The following is an 11,492-nucleotide window of genomic DNA, read 5'->3' as shown; positions in this document are numbered from 1 at the left end:
AGGAGAAGCCGTACACACCTTTTTTGTTTAGTTTTCTCTGTGAGGATGGAGGAGATTCAGGAGCGCATCCTGTGATTCTCACTAAAAAAAAGCCCTCATTTCCATTTCCCCAGGTTTCCCCTCTTTCGGCTCCATCCGCCGGCGCGCTGGAACAATTCTGAGCTTTTGGACAAAATAAAGATGGCGATGAGAAAGCGCGTCCAAAGCACAAAAACGGCTGCTGTTTATGAAAATTTACAACTTTGCCATGGAAGTTTACGACTCGCGGGGCGCGGGGATTGGTCGCTGGCGGTCATGTGGACAGCAGGAATGGGAACTTATTTCCCATGAGGTTATATTGCAGCTGCTGCTTTTTTCCGGCGCTCATTCACTTAACAGTAGTAACACATCCTTTTTTCTTGGCTCTTTGTAAATGCAACACGCGTGCGGAGTGTTGTTGTGGCTGGGCCGGCCACCGTGCGTGCGTGCGTGCGTAATTTTACCCCCCAAAACAGTGTGAAAGTGGGCGCTGGAGCCTGAGCGCGGCGCCTTCCTGCGCCCCGTGCGCCACCTTCACCTTCCTGACGGGGAAAATGAGGGATCAGCGCACTCCTGCATGGAGGCAGCACTCCCGCCAAGTCACTCAGAGAAAGTGAGGGGCATTTTTTGGGAGGGAAGAGGAGGCTGAGAGGAGGAGAGGAGCCGCGGCGGAGTGGCACACCACACCGGGAATGATGGATTATCAACAAAGGTAAGGGCAACCATGTTTCTAATATGCCTGCGAACAACTGCGCGCCAGTGCGCCTCCGCTGCTGCTGCTGCTGCTGCTGCTGCTGCTGTGGCTCAACTGTCACGCCGGGCCTGCTGTTTATAAGGCTGCAAATAGGCAGATCCGTCTTAAAGAAACGCTCATTATCCAGTCCGGATCAGGTTGCGGCCGATGCGCGATTCACAACCAGTTGCTGCTCCCTGAATTTAACCCCTGAGATGCTGCAGCGGCTCCTCCTCGAGCCGCACATCCAGCAATTCCACCTCAAATAAAACCAGGGGAATCGGTAAAAACGTGTTGTGTGGAGGGCTGCTGGACTGGAGGATGTTTGTATAACGAGGCGGCTGCAGGCCACGCAGGCTTGATGATGATGATGATGGTGATGGTGATGATGATGGTCAGATGAGGCCTGCGCCACCACGAAGCCTGATTTTATCAAACTAAACCAGAAAATCTCATTTATCTGCTCTGATCGCGTGTTTCAACATCTTTCACTTAATGCTGCACTTTCTGTTTTTCTCATTTTGTTCTCCAAACGTGTCAGACTCACTTTACGTAAATGTGGCGCCTGCAGCGGCGTCGCCACATCGCAGATTTTCCTTCCGCTTTTCTCGTTTTTATTTGATTTTATCCAAATGTTTCCGTTCACACTTTCTCTTTTTGATTTTACATATTCTGTACATCGGAAATGGCCATATTCCGCTTCTTTTATTCCCTTTATTTATTTATTTCTCGTCTCCGGCGCCTCTGCAGCCTGTTTTTTTTTCCCGTTGTCTTTGACGCTGCAGCAGCTTTATTGAGCCATAATCTCACATAAAAACACAGAGATGGTTTGTTTGTCGGTGCGGTGCCAGAAGCTGCGTTTCCAGATGTACGGCAGCTGTCATCGGGCTGCAGCGGCTGCGGCCTGGCTCGGAGGGGTCACCGTGTGGAAGCTGATGGCTCTGTTTATTTCTAATCAACGCTTATCAGATTGTTGGAATCAAATATTGTGCAAATAATTGAAGAATAAACTGAGACGCCACGAGCGAGCAGGATTTTACGCGAACGCAGAGACGAAAATAGAGAATTTGGTGTTTTAAAATCAGAAAATATGGTTAAGATACTATAAAGTGTCTTTTTAAACAACCGAAAAGCACAAAAGCAATTTAGATTCACGCTGTTAGTCGCTGCAGTGTCTGACGTCTGACGTTTAATCTCTTTTTATATATATATATATATATATATATATATATATATATATATATATATATATAATATGGTCACTTCTTGAAAGAGTAACGCCATCTGAGGGGGAGGCTTTTGGCAGAATCGAGGAATTATTATAAAAAAACAAATTGTGGTACTTAAGTAAAATCTCTGTTTTTGCAAAAAATTAATTTTCGTTGCTTTAAATCAAGAATAAAGTTTTATTTGCTGAATCTTTCGCCTTTCCTATGAATTAAAACTGTTACCGTGCTCTAAGGTTACATAATATCAAGACAGATCTCAGACTTCTTTAATTTCACTGATTATTCATATTAATGAGTGAAGAAGATTCTCTGGGTGAGACTCCTATCTGGGACTTGTTCCTGTTTTTACCTCCATGACCGGGTGACTGTTGTCCTTTTGGTCACGGTGTTCAGGTGATGATGATGATGAGGAGGGGGATGATGGTCTGCGTGCAGGCTCGTGCTCTACTCCTCAGCTCGTCTTCATACACTTAAGTGGGAGTTGAACCGTGAATCGGGACGAGCTCACACCTGCGAAGAGGAACAAAACTGCGTTATTGGCGCAAAGAGTGTCGGCTCGGTTCACGTTCATGCTTCTCTTTGGATTTTTGGCAGCAGTTTTTTGAGGATAAAGAGTTTGATTTGAGTGTTGATTAGATTTCAGTTTTTTAGTGGGATATATCAGTGGATGTTGGACGCTGAGCAAAGCTGCAAATTGTGCGTAAATGGAGAGTGTTTGGCATTTTGTTTCCATGCTCTTGCGCTGTGTGGGAGAGAAAGAGTGCGGAGGAGGGAGGACTTGTGCTTTCTGCTTCTATCACTTTGTATTTGCATGAAGGAAAATCGCGTCATGTTGCTCATGCAGGTCATATGTGCTTTTCTGAGGCATATGTGTGTTTCTGGGAGTCGTAGCGCGTCTGTGTGAGCGTGCGTAAAGACCGACAGGCTCGAGCGCTTCAATTCAATTCAGCGGGGACTCCTGCGCGCAACAAGAGCCCCCCATGGGTGCAATAGTGCAAGCACAGACGGCGGTGATTGGCCAGAGGTTGATCAGATGGTACACTTCCCCTCTGTATTCAGTGGCACCTCACAACCCCCCCTTTCAGCAAAAACCAAATCTCCGATAAAGTAATGGCAAAAGCACTTGGACTATAAAAGACAACAAATCATATTCCTCCGGAGTATATACACCCCGTTGTCCACCCAATGAGTTCCTATTTTGTTAACTCAACTTTTCCCGTGTCTCTGCCGGGAGGACAGGACTCTCTCCTGGGTCAGATACCGCTCTATTCCTCGGGATACACCGATCCGTTAAGACACTACTCCAACGCGGCCACATATGGAGCGGCCAACATGCAGGAGAAGGTTTACCCGGCGTCCTACTACCAGCAGACAGGCGCGGCGGCCGCGGCCATCTACGGCCGGGCCGGCGGCGGAGCGCCCTGCGATTACAACCCGGTCGGGACTTTCTACAAGGACGCGGACGGCTCGTGCGCTTTCTCGAGCCGCGAGGACCAGCCGCTGTTTGTCACTCAGGAGCACCAGCAGCGCAAGGCGGAGTGCGCGGAGCAAGCTGTCAGCATGAGCAGCAGCCTGGACGACAAGTCGTCCACCCTCATCTACCCGTGGATGCAGAGGATGAACGCCTGCTCCGCCGGTGAGTACCGGGACAGAGTGCACGTTTGGCTGTGGTCGGTGGCGTTGAAGGAGCGCACCGGGTGAAGCCGCACAGACACATAAACAGACGCAAAGCAGGCGCTCAGCTGTCAGGCGTCCCGTCAACTTTATCGGCAGAAAAGATGCGTCAAATATTCAGAAGATCACATCGCGCACAAAGTCATCTGCGCGCTTTGATCGCGGCACATTACGCACGGAACTTCGTGCGCCTTCAGGGCTTTTGGCCACTACATCATCATCACATACAGACAACCGCACGCGCACTCACGGCGACGCGCGCACATACTGGGCCTGAGGCACCCGGGCTCCAAGTTAAAGCCCTCACCCCGGGTCACATGGCCTCGTTTTTTTTTCTAATCAGGCTTTAAAACACACCAAATATTCCACAGACCTTTTAAAAGTTTAAGACACAAAAGGATTATTTTTGTTAAAACTTTACAAAAAAGCAGACGTGACGCAGTCTGGCGGTGACTGCTCGCTCCTATTGTGCGCTACAGGACAACACAGGTGCCACAAGGAGCCCAAACACAAAACACGCAGTCACAGCCCTCCTCTCAAAGTGCGTCTTAGTGAAAGATTTCCAAGTGAAATGCATGTAAACTCACTTCATGGTGCATTTCTGTGACAGTGTGATTTTATTGGATATAGTAGATTTGGAAACAAATATCATCTTTTAATGTCAAACTCAGATTCGTGCGTAAACACAGAAAGGAAATAAAGTACAAACAAAACTGAAAATATATCTTTTTTTCAGTTTTATATGTTGAAGTTCATTATTTGCTACACTGTGAGCACGACAATGGGAAATAATTCAGTTATAAAACGATTTTGTTGTATTTTTTAACATCAACTGCTAGAGATTTTTTTCATTATTTCATGTACAACTTTTCTAATTAACTCCAGATTTAATTATTAATTAATGACTCGTTTTTTTTTAATTTTTGTTTGAATTGCAGGCCCGTTTGGCAGCAGTGGCCGCAGGGGCCGACAGACCTACACCCGCTACCAGACCCTGGAGCTGGAGAAGGAGTTCCACTTTAACCGCTACCTGACCAGGAGGCGCCGGATAGAGATCTCCCACGCCCTGTGCCTGACGGAGAGACAGATCAAAATCTGGTTCCAGAACCGCAGGATGAAGTGGAAAAAGGAGAACAAACTCCTGAACCCCTCAAAGAGCCCCGAGGAGGAAGAGGAGCAGGTGGAGAAGAAGAGCTAAAGATTAATTCAGAAAAAAATAAAGGAAGAAAAAAAAATAAAGGGACATTAAAACAAAAGGCATGTGTGTGCGCGCTCTCATGTGCACACCCCAACAATAAAATGTACCATTTCTTTGTAGATATGAAGTGAATCACATGTTAGAGACGTGTAGAGTGACTTTCTTTCAGTATCTGCACGGTGATCATTAAAATCAGGTCCTCCTCTGTTCGTCTTCGTGCTCGTGTCTTTATTTTCGGGGACTATGCAAAAATCCGCCAAAATGTAAATAGGTGAGCGTTTTGCAGCCGCGCCGTTACCTCATCCCTGTAGGCCTCCTGGGCTGGATTCCTTTTATTTGCCATCCTGCTGACATTAAAGGGGTCTCTCCTCTCATGTGTGTGGTGTCGTCGCTCTGTGATCGTCTGTAGAGCTTTGTTGTTTACAGCTGTGCCATCAATCCTCCCCGGTTCCATTTGTACAGATGGGAAATGTTACATGTTATTTATTGTTGTTCACCTGTGTTCAATGCACATCTGGATACTGTGTGCAATATTTTGTTTAGGAAATTGTACATAGAAATAAAGGCTTTTTGATGTATATTGGAAACTCTGGTGGTTGTCTTTCTTGCGCAGTTGGAGATTTATTATTACTACTATTATTATCATTATTACTATGAGTGGTCGTGGTCGTTATAATTATTGTTATAATAAAAAAGAGTGTTGCGGTGCTTTTAAAGCCACAATAAGCCCGTGGATTTGCTATAAATCCGGTGCAGAGATTAAGACAATTTGCAGATCGACACTCTGCGTGTTAAGGTGACAACAGCGCGCCTGATAAGTCTCCGTTATGCGCTACCTGAGCCTTTTGTGGCCTACATTATCCGAGTGTTACATAAATGATGGATGATCCGCGGGGCCTGACAGCTCGCGCGTCCCGGCGGGGCGATGCCGCGGTCGTCCGGAAGATGGCGCTCTCTGCCTGCGCGGCTCTCGGGGGCGCAGCGGGGAGGCACCATTGACTGGAGCCTAACGACCATTATTTCGTCATCATTTGTAACCATGGAGCATGAATTACCTCTTGAAGTCATCAGTGAGGATTTACGACTGGTCAACAAAGGCACGTGATTCCCGAACGCTCTCCCATATTTGGCCGCATACCTGGCAAAGTACAGTAGGGCTTCATTGCTTATAATTCATGATTGCATCCATAAATCGTGCAAGCACACAGGATTATAGCGACAAAGATCTACAAATCGAGGCTTTAAAAATCCAAGCAAATGAGCTCGTACTTTGTAAACTCGTTCTCAGGGCGCTATCCAAATGGCTCCGACTATCAGTTACTAAATTATGGGACTAACGGCGCTGTGAGCGGTTCCTTCAGAGACCCTGGCACCATGCACTCCGGGTCTTTCGGCTACAACTACAATGGCATGGACCTAACCGTGAACCGCACCAACACCGGCGGCCACTTCGGCGCCGTGCGCGAGGATGCCCGAGGATTCGGGCCGGACGCCCGCTACAGACAGACGCCCACTTGCTCGCTCTCGTCCCCGGATCCGGTGCCGCCGTCGTGCGCCACGGCCGGCCGGGAGCCGCTGGAACTAAAAAGCGCCTCCTCTCCTCCCTCTGACCGGAGCGCGACCTCGGGCGCCAGCGGTCTCAACAAAAGCGGCGGCGCTCATTTCACGGAGATAGAGGACGCCACCGTCGCCTCTGAGACCGAGGAGGGCGCGCACAGCAGCGGCGGCGGAGGCGGCGGCGGCGGCTCCGGTACGGCACCGAGGGCGCAGCAGCAGCAGCAGCAGCAGCAGGAACCCAACGCCACCTCCTCCACTCCCACGTCAAACGACTGCCAAACGCCACAAATATTCCCCTGGATGCGGAAACTGCACATAAGCCATGGTATATTTCCTAATACTATTTTGTTATGAGGGGTGTCAGGCTGACGGTGCGCCATAAATCTGTCAGGTGTTGCATGAGTGAGCAGGCTGTGTGTGGATGACTCCAAAAAAGAAAAGCAGGCTGGATGTGTAAAGTCTTTATGGGCTTGTTTGCTGTCACGGGGTCCGGGTTAACTGCCGCCGGAGCCCCGGGGAGACGGGAGGATGCTTGGCGCGGGCTGGCGGTCTGAACGTGGCGCAGGCTGGCCGAGGTGTCGGCGGGAAGGCGGCGGGTGTGTGTGGGTGTCGTGGAGTGTGTGTTTGCATGCTTTCCTTCGTGCATCAGCTCATTTCACACCGTGACCCTTCTTGTCCATGACGCACAAATCCTCCCCAGCCATGAGAAAATAACCACGTTTAGCAGTGAAATCCTGTCCCTCTTCTGTGTTGGCCTGCAGTTTGCTAATGTTGTGGATTTTCTGTAAAATTGTAGATATGACTGGACCTGATGGGAAAAGGGCCCGAACTGCGTACACCCGCTACCAGACGCTAGAGCTGGAGAAAGAGTTTCACTTCAATAGGTACCTAACCAGACGGCGGAGGATAGAGATAGCCCACGCCCTGTGTCTTTCCGAAAGACAGATCAAAATCTGGTTTCAGAACCGCAGGATGAAGTGGAAGAAGGACAATAAACTGAAAAGCATGAGCCTTGTAACGGGGGGCAGCGCCTTCCACAACTGAACAACTTTTTCTTTTCCTCCTGTGTGTGTGCGTGCGGGGAGGGCAGAGTAAAAATAATAATGAGAATAAATATTAAAAAAGAAGAAAAAAGGAAGAAATCATTGAGTACTGTAAAGCTATTGAAAGCGCAGCACCTTCCAGCATGCTATTGTGATAGAAAAAGAAGTATTCTGTGGTCTTAAATGCCATTTTTAGTTTACTGTTGTTGTACTATGATAGCTTAGATGTCCTATTTGGAGAAAAAAAGACGATGTAAATAATGACTGGGGTTATTTGTCCATGCTCTCTCTTTCTCTCTTTCTCTCTGTCTCTCATTCTTGAAGGTGTTTCAACTTGAGCTCTTTATTGTAACTTCTTGACGGTCTAACAGGAGTAAACTCATTGTACAGATCAGCATTAGAAAAAAAGAAAAAAAAGGAAGAAAAAAAGGAGAAAAAGTTTCCAAACCATATGCTGCTCTTCATTGAATGTAAACCTAATGTATTCGGGGCCATTCAAAGCGCTTTAGTGTAACTTTTACTGCTATTTTTGATGGTTAACTTGTGCCCAAGATCCATAAACTTTCAAGCCAATGTGTAGCTCTAGGATATTTTGTGCATCTATTATTATTATTACTATAATTATTATTGTTTAGATCTAATTATGAGCAATGCAAATGTATTCAACCTGTCAATGTGATAAATTTTTAGTGCAAAGGGTTATTCTGTGGATAGGCAGTGATGTAAGCTTTTTTCGCCAATAAGCTTTTTGTATTTGTAAGTGAACTCATAGCGCTTGAAAATAAAGTTTCTCTCAGTTGCTTTGAACGTGTCTCCACTGTGTTATCACTCAGAGTTTAGAAGAAAATAAACCAAACTCGAGTCGTGTTTGGGAGCTTTCACGCATCAAACTTCAGGCCGCGCGGCAACTTCTGCGCTCCAATCAGACTTATCAATGATTAACTCCTGAAACTTCCTGACAAAACCTGAATCTGGGCCAATTTTTTTCCTCGTATTTTTCTAGCTCTGTTATTAACAGACACGGTGAAAGAGAAGACTTCTTAAAAACTTACCTCTGCTGACCTCGTTTTGCAGCCAGACCCGTGCGTAAAATGTAATAGAAAACGCACTAAAATCCCCAAAAAGCGAGGTGGCTTTGGCTTTACAGGTATATAGGCAAGGCTGAAGTTGGTAAAAATCTCCCCCTTACCAAAGATTGTATAGGCCTATATTACTTACAGACTGTGAAAAGTCACGTGAGGTCCATAAAGTTGGTTTTATGGTTTTGGGGAGTAGACAATGTACTATATAATTCACAACCTTGAATGAAAGTGACGGCTTAACTGCGTGGATGGGACTGGAAAGGCTGGACTGGGCAAGGAAGTGTCCACTCACATGCTGGTCCCTTTAAACTGCAGGGAAATATTATTTTATTATTAAATTATTTTTCAAATGAAAGGTTAAATATTTTGAAGCGGCAAATCAAATTGTAAAAAAAAAAAAAAATACGCTCTTATAATTTAAAAACAAAGAGCAATTTATGCGTGAATGTCCACACACTTTATTTTTAAGTTATAACATTTTTTTATGTACATTTTGAAACTTTTATCCTTTAGAAATGGATGTGCAGGCCTTAGAATCCCGACACCGTGCGCACAACTTGTGTTTTCAGCCGCTCTTTAAGAAGATTTTTAAACTAACTGCTTTATTTCCAGAGGCTGAAACGGGTTAAAAGTAAAATTAACTCTATTTAAGGAAAATATGTGGCTTTTCTGGGAGAGAGGGAGGAGGGGGTCAGTTGACATAACACGAACTTGAGCGAGCTCCTGGAGTGATTTATTCCGATGTGCCGAGTCACCGAGCGGCCAAAGGTGAAGCGTCGGCCAGCTCGGAGCTGGACGCAGGCTTCACTGCTCCCACATAAAGAACCCTGCGCTGCGTGGCCCTATGGAGCTTTGTCTACCGGACACTAATAAAACATAATGATATTACGCGTAGGAAGCTGAAAAGGCAGCGGGACGACGACTTGTGGAATATTTTTAAACTCCCTCCCAAAACTCAACTGCAGTTAAAAAAAAAAAGAAGCAGAAGAAAAATGAAATGAAAAAGTTAAAAGCAGTGGTGGGCTATATGGGTCCCAGACATTTTCCACATATTCATAACTATTAAGTGGCAATTTAGCCCGCGTAATGAGTATTGCATATTGATAGGGGTAATCTGTACCCGGATCTCATGCATAATTCATGTGTGCGGGATCATCCGCGGGTCAGGAGACGGCGCAGGCTGCGGCGCAGATGCGTCAGGAGGGACGCAGGCTGCGCTGCGCTGCGCACTCTGCACCGTCACCACCGGGGCGCAAAACCTCTTTTTGCATCACTTTACTGGCGATTTACTGAGATTTTGGCGGAAGAATCACTGTGTTTGGCTCCGGTTCATCTGTTTAAAGACCTGCAGCACCTGAACGCACCACAGCGGCTCCTAATTTCAAAACAATGCACAGAAAACGCTCCATCTCCACCCAGATTTTCCTTTAAAATCTGATAACGTCTAAATCCTTTGTTCTACTTGTTGAAATGTTGAATCTAGACAGAAAATGAAGAAAGTATTTCACATTTAAATGAGCGAAAAGGGTCAAAAAGCATTGAACTGAAACATAAAGCATGTGCAGGGTTGAGTCTGCTGAGACTGTCTGGGGGGGTCCAAGCCAAGGAAATCTCTAAAACTGCTTTTTAAGCAAAGCTTTTTAAAACCATACTGCTGCTGATGATGCGACCAACACGAAATCATTTCAGCTTTAATTATTATATGATTCCAAACTGATAAACCAAGAATCAATTATGTTTTTGGAGAAGGTGGGGGAAGTGTGTGTGTGTGTGTGTGTGTGTGTGTGTGTGTGTGTGTGTGTGTGTGTGTGTGTCGGGAAAAAACGTAAAACACACAAAATAAACATTTTTACTTGATCAATGAACAGTGGATTTAGCCTTTTATGATACTTTGATAAAAGCGGTATTTTGTGCTACAGTGTGTGTGTGTGTGTGTGTGTGTGTGTGTGTGTGTGTGTGTGTGTGTGTGTGTGTGTGTGTATTCAAATATAGATTATTGTGTAGTTAAAGAGATAATTTGAGGAGGGTAAAATCATCTGTTTCTCTGGGGAAAGTGCTCCCTCCACCCCTCCTCCACCCCTTCCCGCGGGTCCAGCCAACAAATAAATATATGGGTGAAGCTCGATCACGATGAAGGCTGCAGAGGATTTGATGCACGAAGTTGTGTGCATGTTTTGATGCGCTAAAACTTTTCAAGAGGACATTAAATTCAACATTTTCTATTTAGTTTGAGGTTAAAGTGTTTGTTTAAAAGATAGCGAATGCGGATTCGATTCGAAATAGTTAATACCATTAATAATTTCTGATATTAGTTGAAATAATAAATGTAGAAAAAAAGTAACATTTTATAAATATTCAGACTGTGGTCCAGATCATCATCAAGGCAGCTGCAGTTTGTCCCAAATCATGCTTTTACCGCACATCAGGATTTAATCCTCAGTCATCACGCAATTTGATGAACGTTTCTTAAAATGAAGGCCGCCTCAATTCAAACAAGTTTCTCTCAGAAATAAATTGCTGTTAAGAGTTCAAACCTAAATTAAAATAAGAAATCTGCCATGATTTTTGCTTTTGAATATAATTAGAATCAGATGAGGGGAATAAGAAGACAGGCTGCTGGAGACGTGACACTACATGAAGACAGGATTTGGTGCATGAATTCACATGTAACTCGTTATTCTCTAGTTTGAGGTGTAAATGAATCCCTGGAATCCAAACCCAGGCGTCTTTCCACATCATGATTCAAATCAGGTCATTTTATTAAAACGAACTGCTATCCAGATTCAAATAAGGGATTTGTCGTAATTGTGCCTTTAAACACAGATAAACTGTCTCATCCTCCATGAGAGGATCTGCTGAAGGTTATTGAGTTTTTTCAGTTTCCTTTAAAAGAAGTCCCCTTGATTCCCACCTGACGCCTTCAAAATAAGTCAGAGACCTTCTGTGGAAACTCCCAGA

The 11,492-nt window shown here is 45.4% G+C and overlaps 2 protein-coding genes across 2 annotated transcripts; both read left to right on the top strand.

Annotated features, from left to right (window-relative positions):
- The first annotated feature begins 3,083 nt into the window (after positions 1-3,083).
- hoxb6b (homeobox B6b) lies at positions 3,084-4,888 on the top strand. The gene is made up of 2 exons (XM_030098390.1): positions 3,084-3,616; positions 4,593-4,888. The coding sequence occupies exons 1-2, from the start codon at positions 3,166-3,168 to the stop codon at positions 4,850-4,852; spliced, it is 711 nt and encodes a 236-aa protein (XP_029954250.1). The 5' UTR covers positions 3,084-3,165; the 3' UTR covers positions 4,853-4,888.
- A 1,065-nt stretch (positions 4,889-5,953) lies between these two features.
- hoxb5b (homeobox B5b) lies at positions 5,954-7,598 on the top strand. Its single transcript, XM_030098389.1, has 2 exons — positions 5,954-6,734; positions 7,206-7,598. The coding sequence occupies exons 1-2, from the start codon at positions 6,110-6,112 to the stop codon at positions 7,451-7,453; spliced, it is 873 nt and encodes a 290-aa protein (XP_029954249.1). The 5' UTR covers positions 5,954-6,109; the 3' UTR covers positions 7,454-7,598.
- The last annotated feature ends 3,894 nt before the right edge of the window (positions 7,599-11,492 follow it).

The sequence above is a fragment of the Salarias fasciatus genome, chromosome 8 (genome assembly GCF_902148845.1).
Source record: "Salarias fasciatus chromosome 8, fSalaFa1.1, whole genome shotgun sequence".
In the NCBI taxonomy this organism is placed as follows: Eukaryota; Metazoa; Chordata; class Actinopteri; order Blenniiformes; family Blenniidae; genus Salarias; species Salarias fasciatus.
The sequence above is the reverse complement of the archived record's forward strand: the minus strand, read 5'-3'. Positions and strand labels throughout refer to the sequence as shown.

Coding starts and splice junctions, on each gene's coding strand:
- hoxb6b (XM_030098390.1), top strand. CDS start 3,166: ATGAGTTCCTATTTTGTTAACTCAACTTTTCCCGTGTCTCTGCCGGGA. Junction 3,617..4,592: donor GATGAACGCCTGCTCCGCCG/GTGAGTACCGGG, acceptor TTTGAATTGCAG/GCCCGTTTGGCAGCAGTGGC.
- hoxb5b (XM_030098389.1), top strand. CDS start 6,110: ATGAGCTCGTACTTTGTAAACTCGTTCTCAGGGCGCTATCCAAATGGC. Junction 6,735..7,205: donor GAAACTGCACATAAGCCATG/GTATATTTCCTA, acceptor GTAAAATTGTAG/ATATGACTGGACCTGATGGG.